Source organism: Artibeus jamaicensis, unplaced genomic scaffold, assembly GCF_021234435.1.
Source record: "Artibeus jamaicensis isolate MK-2021 breed Jamaican fruit bat unplaced genomic scaffold, CSHL_Jam_final contig_2259, whole genome shotgun sequence".
Lineage (NCBI taxonomy): Eukaryota > Metazoa > Chordata > Mammalia > Chiroptera > Phyllostomidae > Artibeus > Artibeus jamaicensis.
In genome coordinates, this window is record NW_026521468.1 from 3,636,584 (window position 1) to 3,655,088 (window position 18,505).

Below are 18,505 nucleotides of genomic sequence, written 5' to 3' on the forward strand. Positions count from 1 at the left end.
GCCCACCCAGAGCGAAGGCTCAGGAGTAAGGACGGTACCCAAAGTCACGCCACCAGGAACGCCAGCCACTCCTTTCTACAACGCCACAGGACTTCCAACGTCCTGTCCGGGGATCCCGGCTGGTGAATGCCTACAGGCCAAGGCGGTGTCCGACTCCCTGGCAGCCCCCGAGTGCCAAGGGCCTGGCACACAGCAGGTGCGCCGGCGGCCAGGAAAGGGCCGCTACAAGGTTGGACCTGCCATTGCTTCATTAGCTCCGTGCTTGCTCCGTTTCAGTGACTTTAGAGCTTGGCTACGGACCCCCGCTGTGACGTCTCCAGCTGTGCACCAGCAGGCAAATCACTGTCTGACCTGAGGCTTGCTCTGCACATGTATTCAACTGCGGGTCAGTAGCCCGAACCCCTGAGATAATCTATGTAAATCTCTTAGCTGGGTGCCTTCTCTTTGGGGGGAGATGGTGACCAGGGAGGCTGGTGCATGCCTGAGACTCCCTGTTTGGGGACTGTTCCCAGAAAGGGGGACCACCAGTGCCTGCTCAGTGGGTCCCAGGCAGGTGGGTTTGCTGGAACTCGATAGGGTCATGCATGCTTTGCAGGCTTCCGTGTGTTTCCTGCATGGACACATGTTCTTCCCACGTGTGTGTAGTGCTCAGTCAGCTGAGAGCACCTCGGCTCGTCCTGGTTCCAAGGGCCTGATCCACTGGATGTGCGGAAATAGTAAACAAAGGGCAGGGTGTGGAGTGAGACCCGTCGAGGCTGGAGTCCCAGCCCGGCCAGCCACCTCCAGTGTGAACTTGGGCGAGACGCTTCCCAGGCTGGAGTGAGGCCGTGCAGGTAAAGCCTGGTGCCAGGCTCAGAGTGGGTGTTCAGTGAGGAGTGGCCACTGCGTGCGCACGGTCCTTCCTTCCTCCGAGGCCTGCTAGCTGTCCCGAGATGGGTCCCTACCCACCGCTGTCCCATACACTCGTGTGTGTGTGATTCTTTCCCCTTTGCATTAAAGGTAAAAGCAAGAACCAAAAAACAGACGCTCAGGCAAGTAAACACCACAGAGCAAGCTAAGTTGTCAGCCAAGACTAGGACCTCGATGTCCTTCCTGCCTTGTGCAGTGGCCTCTCCTCAACAGGTGCTTACGGGCTCCCAAAAGGGGGAAGTACTCGTTCCTCCTCCCATCACACCCTCCAGGTCCTCAGGCCCCTCAGGCCTCCCTGGACACTGTCAGCGTGACAGAGCCTCAGCCGAGCTAATTACATAACCAGCACAAGCAGGTGGGGAAGGGGACACCCTAGGGGAGGAAGAGAGGCCAAGGAACCCAGAGTCCTTTGCCTCTCTCTGGGTGTGGCAACCTGGAGGTATCCAGGATGTTCCCTACCTGCGTGTTCTCCTGGACACCACCCTTCCTGCCCAGAAATCAGTCCCGTTGGGGAAACAGCAGGGGAATAAATGCGGGGCTCGGTGCTAGAGCCAGGGAAGGGTGCATGGGAGGCCCCTATGCTGGGGCGTCTCCTGGATCTCACCAGGCCCAAGTGTGGCCCTGGCCCTGACTCAGAGGTGACTGGTGCCCCTTCCCTCTTCCCAGGCAGGGGTCCTGGGTCTAAGTGTCTATTAATCCATCATCCCCAGCAGGGTGGAGGTGAAAGGGGGCTGCCCAGAGAAGCAGGGCCCAGCCCCTGAGCACTTCCTCCCCAAGGCCTGCGCTCTGCAGTGAGTCTGCAGACAGCGTCCGCTTCAAGAGGCTGGGGATGCACACAGGGGCCAAAGCCTGTCCCTTCCCCTCCGCCTGGACACCTGAGTCTCTGCCCCGGACTGAGGACCGGGCCTTTTTTGTCCCGATGGGCCGAGTCACATGTCTGCCTGCTGCTTGTCCCCACCACGTTCATTTAGGAATGGGTGGGTGGGGGCTTCGAAGGATGCTGGGCTCCCCATGACCTGATTGGTAGGAGTCTGGGGGGGGGGGATGCCAGAGCCCAGCCTGCTCTCCGCCTCCAGCACCTCGCAAGCACCCCCAACCCCCAGCTCCGGCTCTCACGTGGTCGCCCCGCGCCGCTTCCCTGCCTGCCCACTGGCCCCCTCCTCCATCCTCACCCGGGCACCAGTCGCCTCGGTCGTTTCCCGCTCCCCTACCCCAGCACCACGGCGCCCCCCCTACCCCCCGCCCGCCCCAGCCCGGCACCACCCACGTCCCCCTCCTCCCGCAGCTTACCTGGGGCTGTCCTAGCTGCCCCTAGCCCTGGCCGACGGGGCCACGCTCCCCCCGGGCTCCGGCGCTGCGCCCAGGCTCCCCGGCCCGGGGGGAGAGGGGAGGGGGCGCCCCGGCTGCTCAGTGGGGGCGGGCTCCGAGGTGTTGCAGGGACAGTGCGGGCGCCGAGGGGGTAGACACCTCTAGCCCCGCTCTCCCTGCGGAGCGCCGCCCGCGAGCGCTGGAAGGAGCCGGGCGCGGGGGGAGCACGGACGGGGCGGGGCGGGGCGGGGCGCGCGGGGGGGGGGGGCAGGTGCTGGCGTTCCGCTGGGTCCCTGAGACTGACACATTTACTTCGGCGACCCTAGACGAATTCTTCTTTAACCCCTAGACGCAACCTTCACCCCCCTGACCCTCCCTGCGATATTTGTAGCTCTAACCTGGAGGATGGGGGACAGGGACCAGAGATAGTGCCTCTGGCTTCACTCCGGACCAGGGCAGCTCATAGCAAAGCTGGTGTGACCTCCGCAGCCCTAAACACGACCACTACCTCCTCCTCTCCGGCCTGGGAGGTACCAGGGGCTCGGGGCAGAATCACTCACGTATTTCTCCTAAAACAATAGTTTTCAGCACAATCCACTATCAGCAGCCAGTATTTTATGAGCATCTACTACGTGCCAGACAGCGTGCTCCCAGCTTTGCCCCTATCCCCAAATTTCACCCTGGCAGTTCTGTGAGGTCCAGTCTCTTCCCCCCGTTTTACAGAGGAGATAGCTGAGGCGGAGAGAAACTAACTTGTCTTACTGAAGTGACTGATGTGTGATGCAAAGGCTGGGAGTCCCTAGCTGGGCAGCCGCTGAGCGTGGGACGGTGCTCACAGTCCAATGAGGTCCTGTGTGCTCCAAGGTTCTGGGGGAGGGCAGAGGGCGTGGACCAACCAATGAGAGGCGGCCTTCAGGGAAGGAGCCTTGAAAGAAATGGAATCGGCGTGGCAAGGTGGGGGTCACGTGTGGAAGAGGGGGACTTGCAGGTGAGGCTTGAAAGTGGGTCTAGGAGCCAGACCTGGCCCAGGGGGCAGGACCACGGTGAGTGACAGGAGACTAAGGGGCTGGTTGGGGCGAGGTCACAGGCCTTGACTGCCGAGCGAGTTTGGACGGAGCCTGTGCGGGACCAAAAGGCATCCAGAGGTTTGAATAGGGTGGCAACTGGTCACAGCTGTAGTGTTGTAGCTGCCCGGAGGGCTGGGAGGAGGAAGTTCTGGAAGGTGCTTTATCTCTGGCTGCAGCACCCCCCACTGTGACTTTCTGTTACCTGAGGGCCACAGCCTCCTCAGGGACCCCCATTTTCATCCTCCCTTTGGACTCTGCATTGTGGCACCTTCCCGATTGCGATTGCTCCCTGTTCTCTCCTGTTCAGACAGCAAAGCACAGTGGCCTTGAGCCAGGGTTCAGAGCAGGCAGATTTGGACTTCAATCATGACCTCACCACTTCCTACGGACCCAAGGCGACTAACCGGGACTCCCCCAACTCCACCTGCCTCATTTATAAAAGGGAGGTCCCATCGCAAAAAAAGCTGCCGTGTGCACAGCCCTCAACGCCGTGCCTGGCATGTTGGCCTTTATTTTTCTCTTCTAGAGCCACATATAGAGGAGCTTGAACACCACCTTGGGAAAGTTCCCAGTTGTTCTGGGTGGGCTCCCGAGAGTTAAGGGTGTGGTTATGAGGAGAAAGCTCAGGGCAGCAGATGAAAGCAAATGCTGGGCAGAGAACACAGCTTCCCTGTGGAATGCTACTTCTGTGATTGTGTGTGTGTGTGTGCGCGCGCGTGTGTGTGTGGCGGCGGGGGACGACCCCTGGCGGCGGCAGATTAACTGCCCCATGGGACCACAGTGGTCACCGAGTGCCTCCTAATTTGATTCAACCCTCCGGGGCACTATCCACCTCCCCAGTGTATCTGAAGGTCTTTAGTCCTTACCCTCCCAGGGACCCCAAGCTTTGCTGCTACTCCCGGGGGCCATGACCCTCCACTGGGTTCTAGTTCAGGCCGAGTGGACTACAAATGAGAGACTGCACGATGCTCACACTCCTGACCGGGGGCCAGGCTTCTCCAAAGCTTCTTAGTTATATGAGGGGAGCACGGAGCCACGGGTTCATTACGGAGCCTCCTATTGGCCTCCAGTGGTAGGTTATTTCAAACATTACTTACATATTAAAAAAAAACATCAGCCCCCGCTGGTGCGGCTCAGTGGACTGAGTGCTGACCTGCAAACCAAAGGGTCACTGGTTCGATTCCCAGACAAGGCACATGCCAGGGTTGCAGGCCATGTCCCCAGTAGGGGTCACCCAAGAGGCAACCACACACTGATGTTTCTCTTCCTTTCTTCCTCCTCTCCCCTCTAAATCTTAAAAAAAAACAAAACAAAACATCGTATTAACATAAAATACTATTGGCCCGATTGAAGATTCAGTTATGGCATCTGTTTGCTGAGAGTCCCTTCGGGCGAAGGACGCGCGCCAGCCAGGGGCCTGCTCATTCATTCCCCTCAGTCCTTGGGAATTACCTTGGGTGAAAGGCGCTGTCCATGGGTCTGTCTGCCCTTAATCAAGCCTCGAGTGGCTGTGGTTCAGCTGAGGACACCAGACAGCTGGGGCGCAGGCTCGGGTTCCCTGGGAGACACGTAGGCCCACCTGAGGCATCTGAGACCCAGACACAGTGGGACAGGAAAGACAAGGCGGAGCCTGCCTACCCCGCCCCCGTTCTTATCACGCTGAGGACCCCGCTGGCTTCCAGAGGCTGTGTCCTGGAGCCTCTGACCATTAAGTGGAGACAATGAAACAAGGGAGGGAGAGCCAGAGGCTGGACTTGAACGTCTTCATCCACCACCACCGTGGGGGGGGCAGGGGAGGAGTGGACTTCTCTCAGCGCCAGAGTATTGGGGCAGTCCTGTCTCCAAAGGGCCCTTCTGAAATGAAGTCCCTCTGCATCCCACGAGCCTCCCTGAATTAGCTCTGCCCTCGTTGCCAGCATCCTGGATGGCGGGGCGAAAGCTAAATGAGAAACTGAGATGGCAAGTTTGAAAACTTTTCAAGAAACATCCTTGTTTCTGGTAACATGTATGGGGGCTGGCTGGGGTTCCAGGGTTAGTGTTCGGGGGATGGAAATGGGTAAGCACGGGGGAGGTGTCGCCGCTCCCAAGCGCCACACCAGGTACTAAAATAAACAGGCTCTTGCCTCCTGGAGCTGGGAGTGGCAGGGAACAGAAGTCTGAGTCCCAGCGACGTCAGGAAAAGCATCCGTGTGTGAGGCGGGAGTAGGGAGGCTCCAACCTGGGAGTCCTCGGCCGCGGTCGGGCCTCGGCCCTGTGGTGCTGCCACCCTGCCGGCGGAGAAGGGTCACACCGCCTCAGGTGGAAGTCTGGAGCCAGTGGGCCCGCTTTTGGGGAGTGGACATACCGCTGCCTCGGGGGCTTAGCAGGGTTGGCTCTTGGCTGAGTGCAGAGAGGGGAGGGCCTGTCTGGGAACCTTCGGTGGAATGAAGGGGCAGCTGCGGGGCGAGGCGTGAGGACCTCGAAGTTGTGGCTCTACTGCACCTTTCACGGAAAACGAAGACGATGCTCGCAGCCGGGCCAGGTGGCTCGGCTGGCTGGAGCGGTGTCCCGGCCCCCAGAAGAGGTTGGGGGTTTGATCCCCGGTGGGAGCCCGTAAGGGAAACAGCCGACTGGTGTTTTTCTATCACATGTTCCTCTTTCCCCTCCTCTCTAAAACCAGTGAACACATCTTCGGGTGAGGATTAGAAAAAAGATAATGCTCAGTTCATGGGACAGTGAGGTGTTGTGAGCATAAAAGTGTGTTTACTTCTTTCAACCCCACAAAACCGTGGGCATCGCTGTGGAAGCGGAAGTAGGCAAATCCCACCCCGCGGCGGTGAGCCTCAGCCTCACCGCACGTCAGAAGCGGGGTCTTGTAGAGTGCAGACCCCCAGGCCCACCCCAGCCCGGCTAACAGTCACCGGCCTTTTCCCAGGGCTCTCGGGTGACACGTGAACGTGCACCCGAGCGCCTCTGCCCCAAGGAGTCACTCAGTTCTGCTGACACTCAGCTGGTGAGCCAATTCCATCTCAGTGAGGCCCATCCCCCTCAGAGCTTTGACCCTGAACCTCAAAAGACTGCTCCTTCCCAGTGTCATTCCCAGTACGGTTGGGGCTAACTGCCGCCCAGCAGCACGGCCACCCAGAAAACGCCTGGCCACCAAGGCAGCTCATTCGTCACATCTGGGTCCCAGGCAGTAAGGGCAGTTCCTGTTCCAGGTGCCACGTGCTAAGACTGCCTCCACCAACTCGACCGGCGGAGGGCGCAGGGTCCCCTCCAAGGGCATCTCGGCACTGGATCCCCCAGCCCCTTCCCTCTCCTCCAGGCTGCGGGAGATTTCAGAGGCTGTCACTCATGGGGACGCTGGGGTGGGGCCTGTATCTTGACAACACCCGGGCCACAGGCACCAGGGCCACGGAGGGAGGCGACCGGAACTGCCTGGGAAGCCTGCTTGCAAACAGCATCATCACTTCTGCTCACTTGGGGACTTGCAGGCCTGAGTCCGGGCTGAAGCCCTTTTATACAGGGAGGGACCAGTGGCACAGCCTGAGTAACAGGAAACGGTGAGCCTTCTCCCCGGGGACCGCCTGCCAGGGAAGGCAGCCTGGCCCCCCTCGCCCCCACCCCAACCCCCTGCCTAAGGCAGCCTGTGGTGGTGATGCTGGTGCGGGGCTTGCTTGGTTCAAGGGGCCTCTGGATTCTTCCTCAGGCCGACCCTAATCTCCCCTTGGGAGGGCTGGGGCGCCAGAAGAAATGTCCTGGTAGTGTGGTTATTGGTGCGCCCCCCTCCCCCGGCCGGCTGCGTTTTGCCCGAGTCGGTCTGAGAACAAAGTACACACACCACAAACCTTGCTTTGTGTGAATGAAATTTATTGAGGAAGACACAAGGTCAAGCTCCCCCAACCCCGACCCCCCCCCAGAACAGACCCCAACAACAAAAGAATGGAACATGTTCTCAGTGACATTGACCTTCCCCTCCCCATTTCTCTCCGGGGCCCCAAGCTCCACAACAGACTCGAGGGAGAGGCTGGGCAGGGAGGGGCGCTCGGGACTCTCTGACCAGCAAGAGTTCCGGGTGCGTGTGCTTCCCTGGCCCTTGACGTGGGCCCCGCTGACGCGACAAAGACGTGGTAGGCAGGGCACAGGGGACCGCGGGACAGTCTCCACTCTGTCCTCCTGAGCTGGAAGGCCAGGTGGGAAGCAGTGGTGGAAGCCCTGGGCTGGGCCCCTGCAGGAGCGAGGCCCTCCCTCCCTCGGTGCTGGGAGCACGGGGTGGGAGGCGGCCTCCCCACCCAGTAGCAGAGAGTCTGGCATTAGCTCCGCCTGGTCTGCTGAGAAAGGCAGTTGTTACCCATCAGTGCTGGGGGCACTGAGACATCTCGTGATACAAAACTGCTTTCTGCCCGCGCACCCGACACACACCCGACACCCCCCCCTTCTGCCACCAGAGTTCGATCTGAGGTGAGACACTGCATTTGTGGTGAACCTCCACTGCCGTATCCAACGGCCTCTCTTGTTCCCAAGCAGAAGCCCCCAACCGGCCTTTCCGCCCCCACCCTCCCGGCCTCCCACAGGGTCCTGCACCCCCCTCCTGTTCTCTGGGCCCTGCAGCGTGGTGACAGTTCCGGGATGTAGCTCCTTTCCCTCACCCCCTGATCCTGCCCCCCGAGATTCTCCAGGTTTAAGAAACTGCTTCGGAGGCCCCGCCGGGAGTCCTGCAGTGGCGTGACGGGGGGGCCACTCCGACACAGCAGGACTGGCAGCCCCCACTTGTTTCTGCGTTGGCTCCTCCAGGACCCTCTCTGGTGAGACCTTTAGACCTCGAGGTGCCTATGGCTGGAGTAGGGCCACTGAGAGGCAGTCTTGGTCGTGGGCCCAGAACCCTGGGCGCCAGGCCACACGACAAGTGCCCACAGATGGAGTGGCGAGCACTGCGCGACAGGTCGCTGCTCCGGGAACTGACAAATCACGCCCAACCCGTAAGCCAGGGGATTACACATCTCCCCGTCTTTTGAGAAATGACAAGAACTTCTTCACTTTCTGGGATGATCTCGGTTGCTCTGGAGCCTAAAGAACACGAGCGAACAGCAGCCAGACAGAGGCAGTGACAGGGAGTCCGGGACGGCACTGCGCTCGCCTCCCCTCTGCACCCGCCCTGGTGGCCTTGAGAACCACGGCGCCAGGACCGCGGGGGAGACATTAGCTGCTCCTTCATTCTGGCATCTGGACGCACCTTCCAGGGACTGAAAAGACCCGCTGCTGCCACCTGATGCCGACGAGTGCAGGGCCCGGGTCAGTGCGGAGCATGAGAGCCACAGAGGAGCAGCACAGGGAAGGTGAGAGCAAGGCATCGCGGGGAAAAATCAACGAGAAGCCACTGCAGGGAAAACGCTGACGGGCGTTCAGGAGCCCCAGCCCCTCGTCCCTGCTGCCGACCCGCTGCTGGGCCTCTGGCGTAAGACCCTTCTGCCTTTTACCCATTCCCCTTTTTTTCAGGAAAAAAAAAAAAAAAAGAGTTGGATAAGTTATTACTTAAAGTCTGTTTTAAATGTAAAAGTATGTTTTTTTTAGATCTGAATTGGACCAGGGCAGAGGGGTTGGGGAAGGGCATTTTGGTCCCCGTTCCCCAGCTCTACTCAGAATCCTTCACAGGCCCTGGCTGGTGTGGCTCAGTGGATTGAGCGCCGGCCTGTGAACCACAGGGATGCCAGTTCGATTCCCAGTCAGGGCACGTGCCTGGGTTGCAGGCCAGGTCCCCAGTGGGGGCATACAAAAGACAACCACACACTGATGTTTCCATCTCCTTCTCCCTCCCTTCCTCTGTCTAAAAACATTAAATAAAATCTTAAAAAAAAAAAAAAAAGGAATTCTTCATAGTGTCATTAATAGGTCCGATGCCGGGAAAGGAACGCAGTGAGTTCCAATTTCTCTGAGCCTCGGTAGGGGCAGGTCCTATTCCTGCGCCAGGACAGAGACCACCATGCCCGACTGAGGAGCGAGCGAACGAGATGATAATACAGGGCAGGGGGATCACAAGAAAAAAGTTTGGAGAGAGAAAAAAGAGTGAAAATCCAAGTGGCCGGGGACGAGGCCGCCGCAGTCAGGCCCCGCCAGGGCGCAGGCGGCCCAGCGCTCCCGGCCTGCGCGGTGGATGTCGGCCCGCTGCCCCGACTCACGGCCACGGCCGCACCGCGCCCGCCGTTTCCACAGGCACAAAAACACAGAACGATAAAAGTGCAGTTTATGTTTCAGCGACACTTACCCTTACTTTAATGTTTTTTGTCTTTTTCTGCTTTTGAAACGAGCTCTCGATTACAAATATCAAACTACACTCGAAGCGCCAGCCGCTGTGCGGCCGGGGAGCCCGCAGGTCAGGACAGGCGGTGGCGGCAGGTGGCGAGAGGCGGGGAGTGACCGGCGCGGCGGTCAGCGATCGTTCACGGGGGGCTAACACTACCCAGCAGGCGTGCCCTAACTCAGCACAGGTTACACTAGTCACTACCGTGGAGGGTGGCCCGGTGTGCCTGGGTTCAGACTCGACGCGACAACACACTTTCTTCCAGTTAAGAGTTCTCGGCTGGCGCTGGTCGCAGGCGGCCGGGGGCGCCGGTGGCCGTCAGTTTTTCAGAATGCTGTCGTAGACCTGGTAGATGTACTGAGAGACCTCGGGGGCTCTGCACTTCAGAGACAGCTGTGGGCGGGAAAGGGAGCAGAGAGGTGATCACGGAGACCAGCGCGAACTGCAAAGGTAGCCCGACCCTCGGTTCAAGAGAACAACCTCTTTCCGCCGCCGCAGCAGAGCAGGCACTGTGGATTTGGGCTTCACTGTGCTCAACATGGAGTCACGCCGTGTCCCCACCTGCACTCTGTGGGTCTGCAAGGCTGGGAAGCGCTCCCTCCCGAAAACACCGCAGGCTCTGGCTTTGCCAGGAGTCGGAGGGATCGCTCCTGGACAAAAAGGCGAGGGCCAAACCCTCCCCTGGCCCACCCTTGGTTCCCAGTCCGACAAGGGTGGTGACCTCAGTGCCGACACAGGAGGACGTACAATCCGGTAAAACAAACTGCGGGCAGGCGGGCCCCAGGCACTAGCTCTCTCTGTGTTATAGCGAGGGGCGCACACTGTCAGGGAGGAGAGTAAGGACCGCCCCGGGGCATGTACTCGATAACTGGATGGCAGCTCATGCCAGCAGCTTCGCCCGTTACGTTCCGCCCCTTTCAGAGGGCGAAGCAGATACTTCTGATGCCGCTCCACTTCTCCACCACCACCGCTTCTAGTTCAGTGACAACGATCAAGTTAAAATTAAAGTATTAAAAAGATTTCAACGTCGCACAGTGATTTCTACTTCCTTGGTCAAACAGCACAAAACTTAGACCTGGAACTGGACTCAAATGCATCAGATTAGGCAAAGTATTAACAACGCGACAGTGGAAGGAGGCGAACTGAACGCAGAACCAGGAAACTTCGCATTTGCTTGTTGTGTTGCTGACACCACTGCTCTGATCTGTTATGGTCCACCAACCACAGCTGTCTTTTAATAATTATGTCACCACGAGGTTTTAGATCATTTTGCCTCTTCATTTTGTTTTTAGAGACTCAGGATGAATTAACATAGTATAAAAGGGGAGAGTATTTTTTGGCAAAAATACGAGGATGATACTGGTCAACCCTGAGCTTACTGAAAAAGTAAAACAAACCTCGCATCTTCAAACCCTCCGGCGATGCCCGCCTGCACTGCCCGCGGCACCCGCGGAAAAGCCCGAGGTGCAGGGAGAGAAGCGGGCTCGGCAGGCGTGGTGCGGCCAGTTTTGAGCAGTTTCTTCAGGTGAGAATCAAAGTGAACAGAAAAGCTGGGAGTCTCTCGGATGGAGGAGTTGTGACCATTGAAAGAAGAGCAAGATCACTGTAACTTTTTTCTTTTTCTTCAAATCAAAGCAAAAGTTTACTCAGAAAGTCTCAGAGGTAGAGGAGGTGAGCCCGTTGGGCTCCATGGCTCAGGAAACAAGTTATGGGGGCAGAAGAGACCCACCGAAAGGAGAAGGCGCCAGGATCACTGTAACTTCTGAGGTGCCTTTTCCCGAAAGGTATTAGAAAACCTCACCAAAAAACACCTGAAGACCCATCTGCGTGACTGGTGTGTGCGGCTGCTAACAGCACAGAGAACCACGAACTGCGTTACTTGCAGATTGACCAGGATGGAGAGGAGGAATATGAGGACTGAAACTTATCTGGCACATTTTGTAGAAGTTCTTGGATAAAATTTGGGAACAAACAAAAAAATCTTAAAAGTGCAATTTAAAAAATGCAAAAGACAAAGAGAACAACATCACAAGAGGCTCTATTCATGTACAGCTTTTACATTCAGTCTCTAAGGCATTTGTCTCTAAAATCATTCATCAGGAAGACACTTCCGATAACTAGAAAGAAACAGTAGCAACTCACTTAAGATGATAAACATGGACGGAAAGCTCCCTGCTGTGGCCAAAGTTGCAGCGCGCAGGCACCCCGTCCCCTTGACTTTCAAACTCCCTGCAGAGGCGGCTCCGTGCCATCCCCCCAACAACCCGCACCCCACCCCAGCCTCTCCAGTGGGTTTGGAAAAGGAGAAGAAGGAGGAGGAGAGGAAGCTACAGAGAGAAAGAACCGACTGCGCTAACTCCCAGACTGAACAGGGGGCAGTTCCTCTCTCCCAAAATACTGGCCAGCATTTCTTCACATTTTTGTAACAACGCTTGAAGTTCTACCAGTTGGAGATGCATTTTTTGGTTCATGACTAGTAAGGAAATGCTGCCTTCTTCAATAAAAGCCCAAACTTGGGCCTTGAGAAAAAGATTTTCCTAAACTCTGAAGTAAAAAAGAAACATACATATGAAGAGCAAAGAAGCGAAATAATCTGACTTGCAAAACATCTAAGGAAAAAACAAAACTTACGAGGGTTTTAACATTTGAACTGACACACTTTTAAAAGACGTTTTAAATTAATGTATGTATTTTGAGAGAGAGCGAAAGGGGATGGGGAGAGAACACCGATTTGCTGTTCCGCTTACTGACGCATTCATTCATTGGTAGATTCTTGCATGTGCCCTGATCAGGAATTGAACTCACACAACCTTGGCATTATCAGGACAACGCTCTAATCAACTGAGCTACCTGGCCGGGGCGCCAAACCGTGACACATCTTCAATAGCAACCGCTCAGGACCGCCACCCAGCCAGACCCCCAAGGGGAGAGTCGCCTCCTGCCACGTCCACTTCCAGTTTACAGTCCGGGACACACTTCCTCACCTGGACACGTCACCTTTCCCGGTGAGATGCAGCTGCTCAGAGACATGGGGCCCCATCCCTACAGGACAAACTTACCTTCTGTTATACATACACGTGTGTAACATATGTATATGTAATAGAAGGCATGTTTATCCTATGTATTCGAATATATATTAAGTCCTCACCCAAGAATGTGATTATTGATTTTAGAGAGATGATGGGGGGAGGCGACGAGAGAGAGAGAAACATTGATCAGCTGGATCAAATCCAAAACCTAGGTATGTGCCCGATCGGGAATCGAACCCACAGCCTTTTGGTGTACAGGACAACGCTCCAACCAACTGAGCCCCTGGCCAGGGCGTTTCACACCTTCTTAGAGAAACACAGTATGGACGGGGTGGGGTAAGTAATTTTTCACCCTCTCTCAAAGAGACAGGGGACCATGGGTCCCCGTGCACTCTCACTGGCTCAGACTCCTTCTGTCACACGCAGCTGAGACCGGATCACCACAGCGGGGGTTTAGGGCGACGGAGGGAGGGAAATGGATCTGAGCGGTGCTGAGTCGGGAGCAGTGATTCGGGGAATGGGTTAGGCCCGTGTCCGACTGTCACGGAAAACTTAGATGGTTCTGTGGGCAGTAGGAACCAAGTCACCAGATGGAGAGAAAACAGGAAAGGGGGCAAGGAAATATAAGCAAATTTACTATATACGAATTCGGGAGAGGAAGGGAGGTGGACGTGGGTACAAACGACAGGACCCCACGGGCCTGTTGCCCATCCCTCCATGTGAATCTGTAACTGTTGCACAATAAAAATGTTACAAATATACAGGGGAGGGAAGTGTCTGTGCATATATACAACAGATACTACGCATAGTACTGTACACTCAACCACCACAGAGTGATATAAAGACTGGTGAAACCTAGCAAGGCCTATAGTTTTGTTAATACCATTTTATCAAGATCCAATTTCCTGTCTGAAAACACACAATGGGCATGGAAGATGCTGGCAACGGGGAAACGGGGTAAGAGGCATGGGAATGCTATGCACCTCTAAAAAACGATTTGCAAGTCAAATTATCGCAAATGAAGAAGTTACACCTTTAAAAAAATTTTTCACAAACTATGTTTCAGACCGTGATGTCAAGAGATTCTTCTAAAAATTTCCATCATCCTTATAATGAATAAAAAGAACACAGCAGGAAGTGTCAAGAGATAGCTGAACCCCAATCCACCTCCCGACAAACCACATGGCCCTGAACAAGCCACCGACTATCCTGAGCCCTGGTCTCCTTACCTGCAGACTAGGGGTCACCACGCTGCTGTAACCTGAGATGGGAGACTGCACACACAGAAAAAGGACAGCCAAGAACAAAACAAAAACACAGGGATTGGTGGAGGTGGGGTGGGGGGACTGTTCACTTTCTGGGGGAAGCGTGAGGCTCCCCAGCTCACAGATGCTTGGACAAAAATACAGCTTGATGGGACCCACAGCTCACACACACACTCACCTAGGTTCTTGAGGGAAGGGGGCACCCCGGAGAATTTCAGCTCTGGGTGGTGCAATTACCCTGATGTGTACTCATGAAAACAGGCCTGGCTGTTACAATTAAAGAATGGGATCACACTTTGATCAGCTAAATGACTAAAAAGCTTCCTTAATCTACTGACTATTCAGCTTCTTCAGAATTATTCAGTATTGAATCTCATATCTATCGCTTTCATGTCTCCTCCCTCCAAACAGCCTACAAAAACTTCAAACATAGCAAAAGAATAAGAATATCTCCTCTAGCCCAAGTGGTTTTTCTTTTACTTCACAAAATGCACATGACAAGCCACATCCTATTGGGAGAGCACATTTGACAAGAGCAAACAAATGCCACGTGGCTGGGGCACACACCTTTACTGCTTAACAAGGCCACCTGCTCCCGTCTTAAAACCCGGCCAGAATGTACACTGTAGCCCACTGCACACTGAAGGGAGCTCTGAAACCACCGCTCCCTGCAGGCTGCCAAGGATGAGCTCCGAGTCTTCCGTCTTGGCTTTCGCAACAAGCATTCAGGACGACTGATGCTGCAGAGGGGCTCAGGTGTCCATGCCTCTGCTACCTTAGGACACAAAGGCCGAGGGCAGGAAAGAAGCCCTCCTTAAAGTGAGCCACGGAAACAGCCTGTGAACAGCCTGTCGTGGCACCACAGGCACAGAGAGGCGAGGAAAGTACTGACACCGAGAAAGTCGCCAAGTTTTGTGAGCGACTGTGCATCCTGGCGGGTGTCTGAGGCACTCACTCCATGAGGCCAGAGGCACCATGCCCGCTGGACGGGGCAGCAGCCACAGAGACCTTCCAAAGGGGCAACCGAGGACTTCTACACTGATCGCTGGCTTGGACACCAAACCTGGGCCTTGAGAAAGAGGTTTTCCGAGGTGCGCCCTCCAGGTCCTCCCAGGGCGCCAAGAAAACACAAAGGGTCCTTCCCCCCTCCCCGAGCCCATCCTGCCGGCTCTGAGGAAGCCTCACCGTGTAGTTGGGGTTTCCTGGCTGGATGCGCAGCTCGGCCAAGATCCAAATGCCATTGGTGAGCTTCAGCGACTGGTACAGCATGTCCTGCCCCTCCACGTTCCTCTTGGCGATAGTGTAAACGTTGTTGTTCTGCAACTTGCTGGAAACAGTGTCTAGAAACAGATTTGAAATATCACACAAATGCTTCCTCTTTTCTGCCCACCCAGGGGCCACGTGGGCTGCAATCCTGACACCACTGTTCCACGCACACCCTTCAGGAAGCCCTTCTCCCCATCAGCAAAGGATGAGGAAGAGGCTCCTGAAGCGCCTGCCTGTCACACTCCACAGCAGAAAACAGAGGGAGGTGCAACCGACGGAAGCACCGCCGTGATGCCCAAGGAGAGTGTGGCGGCCGAAGGAGCCGGCGGTCTCAAACCGGGTGCCGGACAGGCAGAGGACACTCTGAAGAGGGTGCGTGGGGGAGCCACAGGGACACGCAGGCTGACGGTCGCCCCCCAGCACTACTGCCGGGTAGGGAAGCGGCAGAGTTTCAGAAACCCTGCAAGTCAGATCTGTTCCCTGGGACGTTTAAGATTTTTATTTTTAAAGCAGGCAAATGACTACTAAAGCCTGTATGGAACACTGTGTCTTCAGATTAATCACGAAAGGCTGCCACTGCACAAAGACGTTACTACGAGGCCCTGTCACTCCAGGGGCTGCTGCTGGTTATAGCGGAGGCCTACTGTCACCAAGCCGGGTAGGGACAGGTTGTGACCCCAGCATCAGAGACATGACATTCTAGAGTGAAAGGTCCCTTCTCTCTCCTGGTTGTCCTGCTGCTAATGAGAGACGCTGAAGCACCGAGGAGACACCTTAACGGGGAGGACGAGCACCGCTTCCGTGTGCACGGTGGACTATGTTCACTCGCAATGAGAAGTCGCGCCGCTCAGGCCAACCTCAGGAACTAATTCTCCCCACGGACACACCTGTCGCAGTCTGCTGTGCGCTCTAGGAAAAGGGTGCCACCTCCCCGCCATCACGGGGACCCAGAGGATGTCCATGGCGAGGCTTCCCGGGGTGCCTGGGACACAGTGGGCGCCTGCCGCCACCGCCTGTGAGCGAGCCTCTGACTCAGGTGTAGCAGACGCCGAGGTGGACGCGGTGCCACAGGCACTAACAACCATCTACTTAGATTCTGGAGGAAGTTCTTGCCCTGACATCTTTCTCCCATGTTCACACCAGCGAAAGCTCAGAGGAGGTGGAACTGAGGCCCCCGCGTTCAACATCTGCGCTGCGCTCAGTCGCCACCTAACTTCCCGTCTTTTGATTCCAAAGGTTTGCACTGGTAATAAATTAGCAGCATAGTTATAATTCAAGAACTGGCTCTCCCTGGGGAGACAAAAGGTGCATCTCATGGTGGGTAGTGGTCACACGTGACACTTGGGCTCGCAGGCTGGCACTCACGTCACCGGGCCGTGCCGGCCAAGGCAGTCCTGTGCCGGGCCGTGGAAGGGGCCTCGGTGTGCTGTTCACTTGCCCCTGAGGGGTCAGGCAGCTCTGGTTGTCACCTTGGTTCTCAGGATGAAGGGCTCCTGCAGCCCAGACTGGGTTATCAGGCGATGTTGCCGGCTGGAATCTGGCTAATACCTTTTCCCCCCTTCTTACTGAATCTATCAGGATGATGCTGGCTAACACAATCTTACAGGTTTCGGGTGCACAGTTCTGTAACATATCAACAATACATTGTATTGTGTGTTCACCACCCAAGTCCAGTCTCCTCCTTCCCTGGCTACTTACCTTTCGACAGGACTGTCTTCAACACATGGGGCTGCTTTAGGTCGTAAAGCCACTCCCCACTTCCCAGGCTCCTGCCTACTTGTAGAAAGCGGAAGACCTGCGGTGGGAGCCTTCCCTGAAGAGCCCTTGCCGCACAGGTGCACACGCATCCAGACACATCGACGGCCAGGCCCAGGCTCCTAAGGACACCTCGGCCCGACCGCCTGCGTCAGAGAGGACAGGCACCGCATGCGCCGCTGTCGCGCCCACCTTTCTAGTGAGAGCGGGCTGACCACTGAGGCTTGGGAAGAGTTCCTTCTTCAGAAAGAAATGGAGGAGCAGAAGCTAAGGCTCAGTTCTGGGCTGTTAAGTCCCGTTAGGCCTGTAACTTCCCGCTGCCCTCGGGAGTGCCCCTGCCAGCCGCCACACGTCTGCTCTGGCACCGAAAAGCTATTTCAAGTGCTGGTGCTCTTGTGATTAGGGCAGATCAGCAGGAAAGGAGGGTATTTTTAGCTCTCAGCTAGACACAGGGTGTTGAATCAGAAGGCACTAAACCTGGAAATGTTCGTGTTAATAGAGCCTTCAAGGATGGAAGGAAATGTAAGGGCCAGGGCACTCCGCATCTTGAGGCAAAGGCGCTGGTTGCAGAAAGTGGTCCTGCAAGGTTGGCCGTGGAAACGACGGCCGCGGGCTCCCGGGGAGCACGGAGCAGAGGTTCTTCCCGCTGCCCCACGGGCTGTGCGACCACAGAGCTGAGTCCCACTGAAAAATCCAGGCCTTGGTACTTAAAGCACCCACGGCAGGGAGAAATGGCATGAAGAAAACAGCCGAACTGATCGAAACGGAATCTGCCCTGAACAACTGCTCACGCCACCGCAGAGGACACAGCCCCACTGGGAGAACGGCCAGGCAGGTCTGGCAAGACCACAAACGTGCATCGAGGTGCAGCAGGGCTCGCGGTTCCATCCGGACGCAGGGGGAGCTTTTCTATTATTTTGGCAGGCCATGCTAAAGACCTCAACTATCCACACTTCTTAAAAAAAAAAAAACAACAGAGAGAGAAGGAAAGCATGTGTCTTCCACACAGGACGTCAGAAACCAACCTTCTTTCCAATTAGTCTGGCCTCTCACCGTGTCTCTACAGGCCAACGTCCCCCGGACTGTGTTCCAGGAACGCTCGTGCCCCCGAAGATGTTAACAATAAGCGCTCTGTGATTCTGGGTCCCAGTCCATACTGGCCTGGACGGGCTTCCTCTGAGCTAACGTGCGATGGTGGCTTCGAGGACAGGCACACCACGCTCCGTGCTTTTCAACTTTAATTGACCACAGAACCCATTTTTTTAAGAAAGAACACGCTGTTCTCAGAAGCCTCATATAGGAAATGTTGCCGCAGGACCAACTGCCTCAAGGGCAACTGCAGTGAAGGGCCTGGTCTTCTCCATGCTGGGGACAGAGGCTGCTCCATTAACAGGACCCGCGCCGGCGGCCCCTGGGGACCTGACCGCGCCCTGAAGAGCTTGTTACACAGCAGGAAGCCGTCCAACCTCCTGCACCCCTTGGACGAGGCGTGTGCTCACCGACCAGTGAGCTGCAGACGGGGGCAGATAACGCTGTCGTCCCAGAGGACGGCACCACAAGCACTTCAATTTGAGCATGTTTTTTAAAAAAGAAAAGCAGCAAAAACTCTCGTTTTGTTTAGTAAACACA

General features: G+C 56.1%; 1 protein-coding gene across 2 annotated transcripts in view; it reads right to left on the reverse strand.

The window, feature by feature from the left end:
- Positions 1 to 8,761: 8,761 nt before the first annotated feature.
- Positions 8,762 to 18,505, reverse strand: part of AP2B1 (adaptor related protein complex 2 subunit beta 1) — a 99,028-nt gene continuing 89,284 nt past the window's right edge. For both annotated transcript variants that reach the window (XM_037167227.2, XM_037167225.2), the window contains 2 exons: positions 15,041 to 15,195; positions 8,762 to 9,954 (listed from right to left, as the gene is read on the reverse strand). In XM_037167227.2, the coding sequence (XP_037023122.1) occupies positions 9,880 to 9,954; positions 15,041 to 15,195 (230 nt within the window). In that variant the 3' untranslated portion in view covers positions 8,762 to 9,879. The remainder of the gene's footprint in view (positions 9,955 to 15,040; positions 15,196 to 18,505) is intronic.